Here is a 16,262-nt window from a genome sequence, read left to right on the forward strand (position 1 = left end):
TCTTCCCTACGCTAATTTTATGCGTCTGTCAAAAATAGGATCCTGTGTGAGTTAACACTCTAATTTAAGAGAAACATGTGATCCGTTTGCTGTAATGGAACAGAGATGCACTGAAGACGCATCTGGTGTATTTTAGCTAGTAGGCCATCCAGCAGCTCAAAAACAGCATTGCTGGACTTTATGTCTTTACTATTTGTGTTTTTGACAGTCCAAATATGTTGATACGTGAAGATTTTCTCTCTTCCTTGTCTGCTATTGCACCTCTGCCTCCTTCTGTCTACAATGATCTCAGTCGTTTGTGTGCAACACTGTGCCAGTTTGCATCCGCTTTACAAACGTGCTAAATATAAACACAAAAAGATCCAGTTTCCAGTTTGATAAAGCAGGTCCTGATGATCTGCATTTTTCTGCGTGTCTATTGAGATAAAGATGCCAAACTGACAGATGCAATTCTCAGTGCAGCTGGACAGTGCATTAGCTATGCGCGGGCTGTCAAGTTTGCAGTTGCTTTTAGACATGAAAACCTTTAGTGTTATGTTGTTTGCATCAGTAAGTGCATCTTTCAGTCTTTAAACACCTCTGTGATCTGTTAAGGGTTTCCTTATAGACTCTCAGTTTCTGTGTTGGAGCTCGTCAGAATCAGTATCAAGGTTTATTCGTGCGTACATCTGCACATACAAGGAATTTGTCTTGGTGTGTTGATGCTAACCTTTAACAAGAAAATAATAAAAAATGCAAGATAGAAGTAGTTAAGGCAAGGCAAGTTTATTTTAATAGCACATTTCAGCAAGACAATTTAAAGTCCTTTACAGACAGAAAAATTAAAAGAAAGAATTAGAATTCAGTTAAAAAGCAGAATAAAATTAATACGATACAGTAAAACAATAAGACAGATTTTAAGATAAGAGTGACAGTGCAGAGTTGCAAACTTGTGTGATTTTTGTTTTTTTTTAGAGAGGATATTAAAACAAATTGTTAAAATGCTCTAACTGATATTTTCTGGCAGCCTGTTCCAGATTTACAATAATAATAATAATAATAATAATAATAATAATAATAAAAATAATAATAATAATAATAATAATAAAAAAACAACAAATAAAATAATACAATTTTTATTATACAATAATAAAAATATTATTATTACAATACAATAATAATAATAATAATAATAATAATAATAATAATAATAATAATAAAAGATAGGAATATTTACAGAAAAACAAAATAATAAAAAGTATAATAATGATGACATCAGTCTGAAATTTAAATCTTGTTTTTTCTTTCCATCGGCAGACGGAGGCCATCCATCCAGACTGCGCCCTCGTGGTTCAGCACATGAAAGCTCAGGAGGAGTGCAACCAGATCCTCAGAGAGGAGGAGAAGAACCGCTCCACCAGAACAGGTCGGCGTGTGTTTTTATTTTTTATTAATTTAACAAAACAAAGATTCACACAAATCCTCCAAAAACAGGCACAAAACAGTTTGCTTTGGATCTCTTGGTTTAATCAGTTTTTATTAATTTAAATACACATGCAGCTTCAGAGCATGAGCATCATCAGTACAGACTGAAGGGTCACTTCCACCCCCCCTCTCACCTGCAGCAGAGGGTGTGAAAGGACTGAGAGCTGTTGAAGCTTTGACAGTTCCTGTCAGGAGCTGAACAAAGAGACGAAGAGCTCCAACACTTCTTTTGTCCAGGGAATCGATCACCGTGCAGAGGTTCCTCATTAAAGGATAACAATCTCACATCAGGGTAACGACTGCTGACAGTCCAGCTCCTCAGAGGCAGAGCAGAGCCAGCTCATCCAGTAATATCACACAACTCTGGAAATAACTTTAACAGCGGACATAACGGTGTCCAAATTCATTCAGCTTTTCCTCAGCCTCATGCCATAGGAGGAGTTCAGGAATCAATATTTGGTGCTTCATATTTTAACCATTTTATCATTGCTTCATGTGTCGTGGTATGCTCTCCACACGCTCCCAACAAACGATCCATCATCATCCTGATGGCTGGTCTGATTTGTAGGGAGGTAAAGAGGGATTCCAGTCTCCTCATGAGCAAATAGAAATCTAACAGGAACGCTCTGTGAGGATTTTAAAAGTGATCTTCAAATAATCCCACTTTTATATGTTCGCCTGTTCATAATCCACGAGTTCAAATGAGATAATCAGCACCAGAGTAATCACCATCTGTGGTCAGGTTAGTTTTATTCCAGGAAAATATGTGTCCATTAGCAGCACAAAGACCGAAAGTCCCTCTGATGACAGCACGACCAACCAGCAAAGTTTAGCAGAGAGAAGCGAGATCTGTGTTTTTTTTTGCTGAAAACAATTTCTGTGATTAATTTTGTAGTGATGGTGGACACTGGAGCCTAACTGTCAGACAGAAAAAGGACAGACAAGCAGAAGAAAGAGAAACAGGAGGGAGATAGAGCACAAGCTAAAGGCTAAAACAGGAGCTTATGGGCAAAAAAAAAAGACTAGAACACAAGCTGAACACTTAAACATTAGCTTAGGGCTAAAATCACTGGTTAAAGGCTAAAACATAAGCTAAAAGCTAAAAAAGTAGCTTGTGGCTTAAACACAAGCTATAACTTAAAAGCTAAAAAAGCGCCTTTTAAAGGCTAAAAACACAAGCTTTAGACTTGAACATTAACTTGTTACTTAAACACAAACTTGTGGCTAAAACATTGGCTAGAGGCTAAAACAAAGGCTAAATGCCAAAACACAAGCTAAAGGTTAAAACACAAGCTAAAGGCTAAACCGCAAGCTTTAGACTATAATGTTAGCTTGTTGCTAAAACATAGACTTGTGGCCAAAACACTGGTTCAAGGCTAAAACACAAGCTAAAAGCTCAAACATGACTTGGTGGCTGTAACATGAGCTTTTGTCTTAAATGCAAGTTAAAGGCTAAAAAACAAGCTCAGGTCTCACATATGGGTTGAAGTCTAAAACAGGAGCTTTAGGTGTAAAGCTAAATGCAAATCATAGCTAAAGCTAATGGCTGAGATGCAAGCTAAAAGCTAAAACACAAGCTAAAGGCTAAATAATGATTTAAAGGCTAGAACACAAGCTAATGGCTTAAACATAAGCGGCTAAAACATGAGCCTGTGGCCAAAAAAATGGTTATGGGCTGTAACACAAGCTAAAGGCTCAACCACCGGTTAAAGGCTAACACACATGCAAGAAGCTAAAATGCTAGTAAAGGGCTCAAAGACAAGCTAATGGCTATAACACTGGTTAAAGGCTAAAACACAAGCTGAGGGTTTTAAAAATGAGCTTGTGGGTAAAACACTTGAAAAAGGCTGTAATACAAGCTTAAGGCTAGAACATGAGCTAAAGGCTAAAACACAAGCTAAAGGCTTAAACATGAGCTGGTGGCACAAACACTAGCTAAAGGCTAAAAAACAAACTTAAGGCTCAAAAGTTGGGTTAAAGGCTAAAACAGGAGCTTAAGGCTTACAGCTAAATACAAATCATGGCTAAAGCTAATGGCTAGGATGCAAGCTAAAGGCTAAAACATGAGCTAAACTGTTTGTGCTAATGTTTACTCCAACCCACAGTCAGTAGTTATTCTGCAGTGGTCTGTTCAAACTTGAGAGTCTATCAATAAAATGAAGAGTGAGGTTACGTTAGCTCTGATTGGTCGATGACTGGCAGGACATAACCAGGATTTACTGATGTTGGGTGTTAGCGCGTTGTGACTACAAATGAGTACTTTACAAAGGGACACAAAGTTATCTTGGACAAAAAGAAACCTGAAAAGATTAGCTCTCTAAAAAAAATACACGTTTTGGTGAGAGTCACATCTTCATGACAGTGAGTGAAGGGGCTCATGGGAAATGGAGTCTTTATCCCAGGAAATCACTATTGATCCTAAACACTATGAGTCTATGCATTTTATTAAAGTTTGCGGTATAAGGGTTTTACTGACGTATAGCAAAAGTTTTATGCAAAAAGCAACACTACAGCATGTAAAAATGTAAAGATATGCTTTTACATTTTGTGTCTGCATCCTGTGAGTGAATCTGTCCAATCGTCTCCGTGCTCAGGTCTGAAGAGTAGAAAACAAAGGATTCCTCAGACTGACCCTCCTGACAATAAATCAATGACTCAACAGACCTTAATTTACGCCTGAAGCAACCTTCAGGGGTGATCCTCACATTTCCATTGACTTCAGGTTAATCACAGAAGCTCTTCAGACCTCACCTGTGTCAAAGCTCACCTCTCTTTAATCAAAGTGATATGAACACATTCGCTTATTGCAGCTGAAATACAACCCTCTTCATTTCAGAGAGCAGCAAAAACATTCAAGTGACCTAATCAGGTGAGGCATGTCTGGATCACAGCGTCTGATTGGACAGCCTGTCCTGGCTCTGCTCCGTCAGGGCAGCTCAGGTAGAAGGTGAGCCAGCAGAGTGAGAGCACACTCATTCATTATCCTCCCTTCAGTGCCCCCGCAGAGCAAACTCAGCCACTGGAACAGCCCGTCCTTCAGGAGGACTCTTTTTCCATCTCAGATCCTGGATGAAAGCGTGTCCGCTCCTCCCGCGGTATGAAGTCTCTTTGCTGTGGGAGACTCTGAGCTGTGTGACAGGGTCAGTCCAGGCTCCCCGTGTCTGAAGGGTTAATGAAAGCTGCAGACTCTGAGACAGTCAGATCGTCTGAGCATGACACAGCCGGTGTCGCTCAGAATTAATTGCACCGTTTGTCCTTCTTTTTTTGAGATCATCTGAAGTGGAGAGCTGGCAATTAGCATCTGAAACGGCAGGTATGAGTCACTTCAAGCCTTCGACTGAATGCTGAGTAAAGTAAACGCGTCAGTTTCTTCTTTGGATCATCTTCAAACTGACAGCGAACAGAGGGAGAGCTCAGTAAGGTCTAACTAAGGGGTCTTCAACCTGTGGCTCTTTGACTCTTTGCAGTGGCTCCTTGTACCTTTAAAAGAAAAATCATTGAAGTAAAGAATTGTTATTTTTCTTACTGAGGCTATTAACGATTAAAGTCAGGGACACTGAATAATATCAGGAGTTAACATTTAGTTGAACTAAATATGCATCACATAAAGCCTGCCACCGCTCTACTTCACCTCCTACAACATCAACAGCCCACCAACTTTCCATGCACCTGTGGCTAACCTCAAGTTTTACAGCCCTGGGAAGATAACTACATCTACAAAAAGACTAATCTGGAAGAAAATACTGATTTTAATTCTGTGGGGATGGATTCATTTAACTGACAACGTGCCATCTTAATATACATGATTGATATGTGGAGAGACATTAGCAAAGAACAAAAAATGATGAGTTATGCTTTATTATCAGTATATGTTATCCAATTCAAGTATTTTTTTGAAAAACAGAAACACACATTTTTTTTTAAAAACAGAAAACAAACACTTTTTTTGTATATGTATAAAAAATGATTAATTTTCTATTTTTTTTTATCTTAAGATTGACATTTTTACAAACTTATAAAATTTCAAAATTAATTTAGCAATTTTTTTTTAACAAATTAAAAAATAAAAATTGCAATTTTTGTTGAATTTTTGCAATTTCTTAAAATTAAAAAAAAATATTTCATTTTTTTAACATGTACAATTTCATAAATCAAGTTTTGTGATATTATCAATGTATTTAATCAAACTCAAGTACTCTTAAAAATTTTAAACTTTTTTATTTTTCTCAATTTCTCCCAATTTTTTTAAAATATAAAATAATTAAATGTTTTACAATTCTTTTTGAATTTTTTAATTTCTAATTTTTTTTAATTTTTGCATATTTTTTGTTATTTTTTGCTTATTCATTAAATATCATTTACCAAGACTTTAAATTCAATTTTATAACCCAAGACATCAAGTGCAAAATTACATTAACTCTAAAACAACTTATTGTTTCGATAATTATTCACTGGAACTATGATCATTTTTACCTTTTTTTTTTTTTTTTTTTGCAAATTCATTAAATTTTACAAACAAAGACATCAAATGTAAAATTACATTAATTCCAAAATGACTTCTTGTTTGGATAATTATTCACTGTTTTTTGAAACTATTCTGTTTTTTTTTTTAATTTATTTTTATTATTATTTTTTAACTTTTTTGCAATTTGTTAAATATAATTAACCAAGACATCAAATCTTAAATTCCATTTATTCCATAATAACTACTTGTTTTGTTAATTATTCACTAGATTTTTGATCTTTTTAATTTTTTTATTTTCGTTTTTGCAAATTCATTCAATTTTATAACCCAAGACATCAAGTGCAAAATTACATAAATTCCAAAACAACTTCTTGTTTCGATAATTATTCACTGAATTTTTCCTAAATATAGAATTTTTTTACACTTCATAGTTTGTATTGTGTAGATAAAGTAGATTTTGTGGTTTCAGAATGACTTTAACAGATGTGAGCTGAGCCAATATGGCTCTTAATGAAGTAAAGGTTGCAGATCCTTGCTTTAAGCTGTTTGTAAAATGAAACCTGGATGAAAACACTTATAGCCTGAAAAAAGCGCCGTGGAAACAGTTGAACAAATACATTTTGTTGATTGTTCTCTGGAGCTTCCAGGCACAGAGATGTTGGCAGGCAAACTGGAGATATATAGGAGGATGAGGGGATGTAACCCTCCTCACATTATCGCAATATGATTTCAGCTCCTGTGAGGAATTTCAGCCTGACTGTTGATGTCTCTTTATGAACTCCAAGAGCAAACAAAGCCTTATTAAAAAAAGATGGACTGTTACTGCTGTAAAGATTCAAGCTGAAGTACGTTTTATATCTTATGGTAAAAGCAGGATGAGATCATCAGGTGGTAAACAACATGTGACAGGCAGAGCAGCACTGTACGTTATTTCTTCTTACAAATATTTGGGATAACTCTATAAAAAATGATCGTTTTATCTCCAGCACGCTTTGCATCTGTTTTTCAGCAAATAAAAGACAGTTTTTATTCTCAATGTGAGGGCGGAGAGGTAAATTTGCGAACATGATTCACCTGCGGATCCTTTTAAAAGTATTCATGATGATTCATGGTCGGTGAAAGAAGCCGTCAGATGTGAATAAACGAGGGACGAACAGATGGGTGGGCTGACGAGGCGAGTTAAAGGCCGATACGGCTCATGAAAGAGTGATTGGGAAATTATGAGGCTCCTTAATGGCAGCGTGACAAAAGACTGCACAGAGATAGAGGCTGCTAATGGATTAGCACATAATACCTGCACTTTGTTACGTGCCTTCGTTTGGGCGCCGTGATTGAAGGGAAGAGAAAAGTGCACCAAAGTGTGCACACTCACTCCGTGCAGGTTTCTCTTCTTTGATTTGTTGGCTGGAAGGAGCAGGGCCAGATGTCTTCGCCTCCTCGGGTTAATTATCTTCACACCTGCAGCCTCGGAGGAAACGCCGTCAGAGGAGAAAGGGGGTCAGCCGGCGTCAGGGAGGAAATGAGGAGGCAGCAAACAGGAGTAAACAGATCCAGGGGTTAACGCTGGGCTCTGTTTGCAAAGGAAACTTCTAATTAGGCCCAGACTGGAGATGTGTGTGTGAGGACGTGTGTGTGAGGAGGAGTGTGTGTAAGCTTCACTGTTGGCATTTCCACACATCGTTACACACTGTGACCCTCTTCATCTCTGAGTGCTCACTCCCAACGGACATTTTCCTAATTAATTATCCCGAATGAATACCAGAGGTGGAAGGGACAAGTACTCTTTATTAGAGGGAAGACAAGTTTTATCAGCTTTATTCGCTTCTTTCATTTAATTAGTGAATTTTTTTTTAACAGGATGGGATACGATGCAAACAGGAAAACCTGTTGCAGGAAGTAAAATTGGCAGGAAAGTCCGTTTTACCCTTCAAACAATGGGTCTGCAACTTTTACCTTGTTAGGAGACAATTTTACTTCAGCTCACCTGGATTAAAGTCATTCCAGAGCCACAAAATCTACTTTATTTTAACTAAAAATACAAGAAAGTGGATGAAATTCTGCTCATAGTTACAATCTAGTACAAAAGTATCTATATGAGAGGTTTTTTTTAATTAAAAATTTGTGAAAATCTTAGTTTTGTATTTTAAATTATTTGCATAAATGAAAAAAAAATGAAATTTCAAAAACTTGCATTTTTTTGAATGATTTTTTTGTAATCCTCAAATTTTCAAAAAGTTTTTTAATTTCAAAAATTTCAAACAATTTAAAATGTCAAAAAATTTGAAACAATTTTTTTGAAACATTTTTTTAATTGAATAAGCAAATTTTAAACATTTTTAAAGAATACTTGAATTTGATAACATATTTTGATAATATTACTTAACTCATCATTTTTTGATATTTGCTTGTGTCTTGCCACATATCAAGCATGTAAATAAAGCCTTTACATTTGCAAAAATGTAAAAAGATAATTAAAAAAATAAAAATGTGCAAAAATTCACAAAACTTTGAAAATAAAAAAGGACAAATTTTTGAATTTTCATTAGAATCGTAAAGCTTCAAATAATCTTGCACTAAAAAAAATTGAGAAATAAAATAATAAATTTGCAAAATTTGCAAAATTTTTAAGAGTACTTGAAATTGATGACATATATTTTTAATATTCCTGAACTCAATTTATGAAATTGTAAAAGTGATGTCTTGTTTTTCATTCCAAGAAAGGGCAAAAAAATTGAAAAAAGAAAGTTTTTTTTTATTTTAAAAAATTGCAAAAATTCAACAAAAAAAATCTGATTTTTAAAATTTGCTATAATTTGCTTAAATGTGCCAAATTTATTTCAAAAATTTTAAAGCTTTGTAAAAATGTCAAATAATGTTGAGATAAAAAAATAAATCATTTTTATACATTTACAAAAAAATATTGTTATCATTAAAAAAACTTGAATTTGATTTAATATACTGATAATAGAGTGTCATGCATTATTTTTTTCCACTGTGATGATTGTTTCCACTAATGAATGCATTGCAGTGTTTCTAGCTCCCCCTTCTGGGATTGGTATGTCTGGCGCCTAAAACTGGGACAAAGGAAATGCCACAAAATGCGTGCCGTACCGACACAAACTGAGTTGAAATGTGAGTTTTTGTAGCTCCAAAGCTGATTTCTCTATCAACGACAGTCAGGCTTTTAAACATATTTTTGACGAGCAAATTTTAAAAACGGTCTTTAAATTTATTCCCATTTACCAGCTGAGATCCAGTCCTTCAGGGATCAGGATAATCCTGACATGTGGGATCACAATTCTCTCAGTTCTGTTAAAAAATTTGAGTGACACAAACTAGAAACTCCTCAGGATGCTGTGTCTGTAATCAGTGCTCTCTTTTTATGCAGACGATGTGCTTTTATTGTTGCTTTCTCTGCTGGACAACAGATTTTTCTCTTAAAGTGGAAAGTGAGTCTTTGCACGGATCAACAGGCCAACTGGTGCTGCAGCAGAAACAATGCTCTCAATTTACCAGTCGACCCACGTCCCAGCTCTCGCCCAAGGTCGAGAGCTGTGGGATTTGACCGAAAGATGAAGGTCACAGAAAGGAGCGTCTGAAATGAGCTTCCTCTGGAGGGTGGCTGGGCTTAGCCTACGAGAGCTTGGACGTCTGGGAGGAGACGCTGCTCTTTCACTTTATGGGGATGCTTTCAGTAAACCTCCATTTAGAGGTTTTAAGAAGACCTTAGGATGGACCCAAAACTCATTGGAGGGACTACAAATCCCAGGAGGTGCTAGAAAACTTTAGAAAGGGATGTCAGGGTTGATTTGCTTTGGCTGCTGCTGTGTATCTGAAGGAGATCTCACAGTTTTACTACATCCTGATTCTATGACAACACTGTCTTTCTATTCTTTGTTTTCCTGTAAACTCCACCAACATGAAACACCGAGAGATCCCTGATCAAAAAGAAAACCTTGTGTGAAATCAAACCAGCTCTGTCAGAAAGTTGTGCTGATGTGTTTCCAACTTGTTTGAAACTTGCAGGAAAGTTTTCAGGGTTTGAATATTTCACAAGTCGCCCGCTGGTTCAGAGCTGCACCCGACGCCGCGCCGTCTCTGTCTACACCTGAAACTCAGGTTCATCTGACAGGCCGGCAGCACGGAGACAGACTGACAGCTGAGTCCTGTTTGAGGCTGGGTGTCTGACTGCTGCCTTTTCAAGTCTGCCGAGGAAGAGTTCCTGTGATCCAGGTCTTCACAGAGACCTGTCCATGCATGAGACGGCGTCTCTGCTACATGATAAGAGACCATATCTGAAGTCTGTGATGGAGGAGGACGAATCTTTGGATCTTACGTGTGCACATATCTCGCTATGACGCTAACACAACCATTTCTGAGGAGAATATTGAGTACTGATACTGTATTTAAAATGAGACTACAGTATAAAAATGTGCAACCAGATGGTTCCTGTAGGAGGTGATAGTGGTCCGTAACCATGGCGTCACCCGTCATGAAGTGGAGGGAGGCAGCAGGAAAAGAAAAAGACCCAGAGACCAGCTCTTCAGCCCAGGCGACAACAACCAGTCCAAAAACATAAGCTTTTTTGAAAGTGGTAAAATCTACAGTTCTCTCAACGCTTTGGAGCAAGCTGTTTTTATTACCGTAACTCTTCAACTACTTGGGCAAGCGAAAAATTCAAAGTGTTTCTGAAAGAAGCAAAGATGAGCTCTGACTCCTTTTAAGGGCACCTGGCAAGCAGTTTGGGTACTCTAGTGTACTAGTTTTTGGTACTTTTATTTAGTAAAAAATGTTCATTAATTTAATTATAAAATCTCAACGTTTTTCAATTTAACTGTGCAATGCTGTGTTCATGTCCAACATGGGAAATCCCCTACTCTTCCACTCCCTAAATGCGTTTAGGTACCTAAAAATTAGGGCTGAACAATTAATCGAATTGAAACTGACATTGCAGTATGATGCAATGCAATTTTCAAATCACAAAGTCAGCAATTAAAAAAAAAAAGAGTTTCATGGACACAGACCTGGAGGAAATACAGTAACTTGTACAGAGATCTGCAATAGAATGACTGTGGCTGGCAGAGCAATACCCTACAGAAGAGGATAAGGGCCACTTAAAAAAAAAAAAAAAGGAAATAAAAAATAAAAAAAAAACAGAAGACAATCATTTTTTTGTTTCTAACTAGTTTTTCAAACAAAATAGTAAGAATACTAATATTAAAGTCAGAATTCTGTGAAAGAGGATTGGGGAGGATTGGGACAAAAAAAGTCCATTTTTTTATTTATTTATTTATTTTATGAAAAAAAGTAAGAATTCTAAGATTTAAGTCAGAACTCCGAATTTTCTTAAAATATTTTTATTGATTTATTTTTTTCCCTGGTGGCCCTTATCTTCTTCCTTAATACCCTTTGTTCATTTTGTTTTTATATAGTTTGTTACTATTCCTGACAACTAGTGGTTTGCCAAATTTCACAGTGTTCCTTTAATTGCAGGAAAGAAATGTTTAGATGCTGACAGTATCCTTTGTAATGTTGGTCGTGCTATGGAATGACTTAGTGCTTTTGTTTAGTGAATAATGCAGAAGATAAATGTCCCTCCCAATCAAAATCGCTCGCTAAATCGCATTTAGATTATTTTCCAAAATTGTTCGAACATGGCACCTTTTTATTTTACGTGAATTGGTACCACACACACTCAGCCAAAAAAGCCAGTTCTTACTGAAAGGAGATCCTGTATATAAACATAGTCTCATTGTTTACACATGGGATCAGCTTTTAGCAGCTTGTAACATGTTTTTGCTAACTGGTGCTAGGCCAGATGTTTCCCGAGAACTGAGGACAATGAGAAGGAGATGAGGATGACATGCTGTCTCTCCACCCATCGTTATGGGGAATGTATGATCTATCTCTAATAAGCTGGACAAGGTAGCCATGCTAACAAGCCAATTAGCATCATGCTATTTGCAGAGACATGGCTAATGGAGCTAACACCAACATACCAAGGCCACATCGGGAGGATTTCACCTGCTGTTAGCAGACAGGACAAAGGAGGGGGGGCTCAAGAGACCGGTGAAGAAGGTCAGCGCAATCCTGGACCGCTTTCTGGACCCTCTGGACCCTGTGGAGGTGGCGGCTGACAGGCAAATGATGGCCAAGCTACTGTCTCTGATGGAAAATATGCGTCACCTCTTTCAGAAGACTTTTTATCTTTACGCTACGTTTAAAATGTACATATTTTTTTCTCTTCTTGAGGTGTATCTTATCTTATGTTATAAGGGCATCGCTGGCTTGTCTTACCTAAGCTAAAAACCTCTCTGGGATGTCGTCTGGTGCAGACAGTGACCGTTTCCAAACCTGATTGGCCAAATGAGGAATAACACGAAAGAAAATCAAGTCAACAGAAGTGATGAACAACCTGCAGCACGCACAAATCAAAGAGCAAACACACGCAGCCACGTCAGAGCAGCAGAAAACACATCACTCTGAAAACTCTGATGTGTTTATGGGACAGCACGAGAAAGAGACGCACATCATCGTCTTTGTGACGCCTGAAGCAGACGCCGTCAAATCAGATTTATCAGATTATCGGCCTGAGGGGAGTAAACAAAGTCAAGGCTCATTCTTAAAACTTTGTCCCGTCTCTTCTGTCTGCAGACGTTTATGTGACCTGTAATAACCATCAGGGACCCGTTATGAGGTGTGTTTATCATCCCTGGCGGCAGACATGATGCAGAATTAGATCCACTGACATCAGTCCAAACATATGTGTTGTATTTCCTCTCCAGTCTTCACACTCGTATCTTTGCGTTTTACCTCCAAACAAAGTTTTATCACGGCTCTATAAAAGAATTGTCCTCTGTGTGTCGTGTACTTTCTGCTGCTGTAATATTGTTTCAGATATTACTGTTAAAAAAAGCTCCATGGAGACGTTTCCTTCCTATCTGTCTCTTCATAAACACTGTAACGCGATAAGACAGAGGTGGACAGAGGTGACGTGACAGAGGGGAGATGTATAACAGACCCAGACCCTGAATCCAGGATGCTGCTGTTTGGAGTTTCAGATTCTGCAAACGTAAAGTTTGTTTTATGTTCTGTTTGGTCTGAGCAGACGTTTCTGCTCCCTGGGTTTATTATCTCACCTCCCTCCTGCTCCATAAAGCTGAACTTCATAATCTCTCTCTGCAGGATTATTCTTCAAACTGCCTTTTCTTTCTCTTTCTTTTGTCCAGGTGTTATACTTGAAGATGCTGAATGATCAAAACAAGAGCTAAAAGTGTCACCTTTTACTTGTTTGAAGCCGTGCAGCGATGTTCACAAATGTCTGAGTAAGGGGTGGGCGATACGGAAAAAAAAACTCATATCAAGATTTCATTTTTGCAAAATCATGATCACAATTTAATCACCACTTAAAAAAAAAAAAATATATATATATATATATATATATATATATATATATATATATATATATATATATATATATATATATATATATATATATTATTCAGAATTTTTTGCATTTTATTTAAAAGTATACAAAACAATTTTTCCTCTTTAAAACCAAACTTTAAATGGAAAAAAGGGTTGAATAAAGGATAGTATCTCTGAAACACTTTTTTAATCAAGGTAAACAATTTAGCAAACTTGTGCCAAGTGAAATAAAAATCAAACAAAAACATTGACGTGCATAATTGGTAGTTCTGAGTTTTTTTGTCAAAGTCTTTTGCTTTGTAATTTGAAAAAAAGAAATAGTGGTTATTTCTTTTTTTTTTAAGGGGATTATATACGCTATTTTTAATGTTATTTAAAAGTGTACAAAAATTTTTTCTTCCTTTAAACCAATCTTTAAATTGAAAAAAAAGTGATTAAAAAACCATTAAAGATGGTATTGTTCGAACAATTTTTTAACTGAGTTAAACAATTTAGCAAACATGTGCCAAGTTAAATTAAATGTAAACAAAAACATTGACGTGCATTCTGGGAAGTGCTTAGTTCTTCATCAAAGTCTTTTGCTTTGCAATTTAAAAGAAAAAAATAAAAATAAAATATATATATATATATATATATATATATATATATATATATATATATATATATATATATATATATATGTATATATATATATATATATATATATATGTATATATATATATATATATATATATGTATATATATATATATATATAGAGATGTCCTGATACAGATTTTTTTACTTTTGATTTAATTTTTTCACGATATGCTCTGCCAATACTGGTCTGATACCGATACTTTTCTCTGTTGTAAACAACGAATCATGTTTGTTGTATTAAAATGAGCCTTGTTGGTACTTCTCGAGGAACTCTTTACAAATGTTGCAAACGTAACGAAATCAGTGCAAACTGATCCTCCAAAAACAGCTGTATCGGTAATACCGATTAGCGTTTAAGATTGGAACGACCCTTGTCAGGTGAACGAACTTTCTTGTTGCAAACTTTGCAAACGACTGTCGTTTGTGTTGTGTCGCTTTAGGAGACCCCAAACCAATTCCATGTTACAGAGATAGAGTTTGTTTTGGGGACCAACTCGTCACCTTTACTTTCGTTGGCAGCCATGCTTGCTCTCACAGAAGTGGGGATCAGGGATGTAAACAAACCAAGACACTACCTACAGCTCACTCTGATTGGTCCATTGGTGTGTCTGTAGTGCAGATACGAAGCAGATTAGCAAATGTGATTCTGCAGAGAGAAAAAAAACTTTGGCTACGGCTGTACGCAGACATATGGCTCAGACAGCATCGCCTGGGACTACAGCCGGTTCTAGGATCTCCGTGCTTCGACAGGTGGCCATCACATTCTGAGCCTTTGTGATCTAAGATCCTCATGTCGTAGCTACACCCTTAGGGCGTATTCAGGCCTGGACTGAATACTAGGCCTGAATACGCCCTAAACGGACCAGGGTTTGTTTCCCACACTGGTCTGGACTTTTCATGCAGGTGTGAATAGACACAAACAAACCCTGGTGTGGACCAAACAACCGGACCCAGACCCACTTTTTGAGGTGGTCTCGGTCAGCTTCCAAACGAACTCTGGTGCGGTTCGTGGTTCTCTGGTGCAGGTCTGAATACAAACCAAGGTCCATCTGAACTAACTACAGGATACATGCGCCTTTTGGGCCTATAAAGCCACCGTAACCTAACCGTCTTTGGTTCATACCTGATCCTCCGTCTTCTGTTTAGCCACGCTGTTGCTAGCATGTTGTGGGTCAGGACACGCAGAGCATAGCGCCTCCTTGCTGCGATCATTCGTCTTCCTGTTCCTAAATTGTAAACGGTGTTGTTAAGCTGCTTTAAAGGAGCTGCTCTTGAAACTGAAAATAATTTAGCAGCTCTAATAAGAGCACAAACACACGTTTACCTCCATTTCTGGGTCTGTACTCTGTGTGCCGCCCTTTGTCAGTGCTGTCCAATGAGAGCACTGATCCTCACACACCTGGATGTGTTTACAGAATATAGTCCACTTTCAAAAAGTACAATCTGAACACGAACCGCACCAAACGAAAAAAAATAAAGTCCACTTTTGGTCCGGACCAAACAAGTGGACCAAAGGACTTTTCTGGTCTGAACACAGCCTTCGTCTGTTTTCTCCCAGAGTTACATAACAGCTGTCACACACACCACTGATCACAGTGAGTGAGACCCTGGAGAGGAGGTGTGTGAAGCATGAAGAAAAAAAAACGTCTTTGTGCTCGGGACACTCTCCGTTACCTGAACTAGAAGTCTGCTCGTCGTGGCGTCACCAGATCTGCTTCAATTAGCAGCTAATGAAGGAGCTCAGCTGCTGGGATCCTTTCACACGTTGTGATTCAGAGAAATTACCGTGTGTGTGTGTGTGTGCACTCTGAGGGGATTTTCATCTCCTGTAGGGTCATTAAAGAAGCACATGACAGACTAATCACAGGCTTTTCCACTCTGAATGTGTCACCAGCACGCCGTCCTTGGCGCGCAGGCGAAAATGTCCCTAAAAGGAGATTTCAAAGTCACATTTACCCGCCAAGATGTTTTCCTCATCACGGCTTTGGCAGGGGGACCTGGAGCAGCAGCCAGGAGCTGTGTTTTATTATGAATGAGCGCTGCTGTGTCTCCTTTAATTGACACCGGGCCGAGCGGCTTTGATGCACGAGGAGGTGTGGTGGCAGCTCCTCATTACCGCTCCCTCCGTCTCCTCTCTCCTTCACACCTCCCCTCGCTGAAGGAGAGCTCGGCGTGGGCTCAGAGGAAGTCTGAGGACGTCACCTCATCAACCTGGTTTGTTTTATCCCCAAACGGGGGGGGGGTCGGGGGGAACCCCTCACGCCATCA

At 37.8% G+C, this 16,262-nt stretch overlaps 1 protein-coding gene across 1 annotated transcript in view; it reads left to right on the top strand.

Moving 5' to 3' along the window:
• Positions 1–16,262, top strand: part of ghrhrb (growth hormone releasing hormone receptor b) — a 61,811-nt gene that overhangs the window by 14,924 nt on the left and 30,625 nt on the right. The window contains exon 2 of the mRNA XM_074668542.1: positions 1,297–1,405. Coding sequence (XP_074524643.1) covers positions 1,297–1,405 — 109 coding nt within the window. The remainder of the gene's footprint in view (positions 1–1,296; positions 1,406–16,262) is intronic.

Source organism: Halichoeres trimaculatus, unplaced genomic scaffold, assembly GCF_033239565.1.
Source record: "Halichoeres trimaculatus isolate MK-OKI-2021-1 unplaced genomic scaffold, fHalTri1.1 fHalTri1_scaffold_4, whole genome shotgun sequence".
Taxonomy (NCBI): domain Eukaryota; kingdom Metazoa; phylum Chordata; class Actinopteri; order Labriformes; family Labridae; genus Halichoeres; species Halichoeres trimaculatus.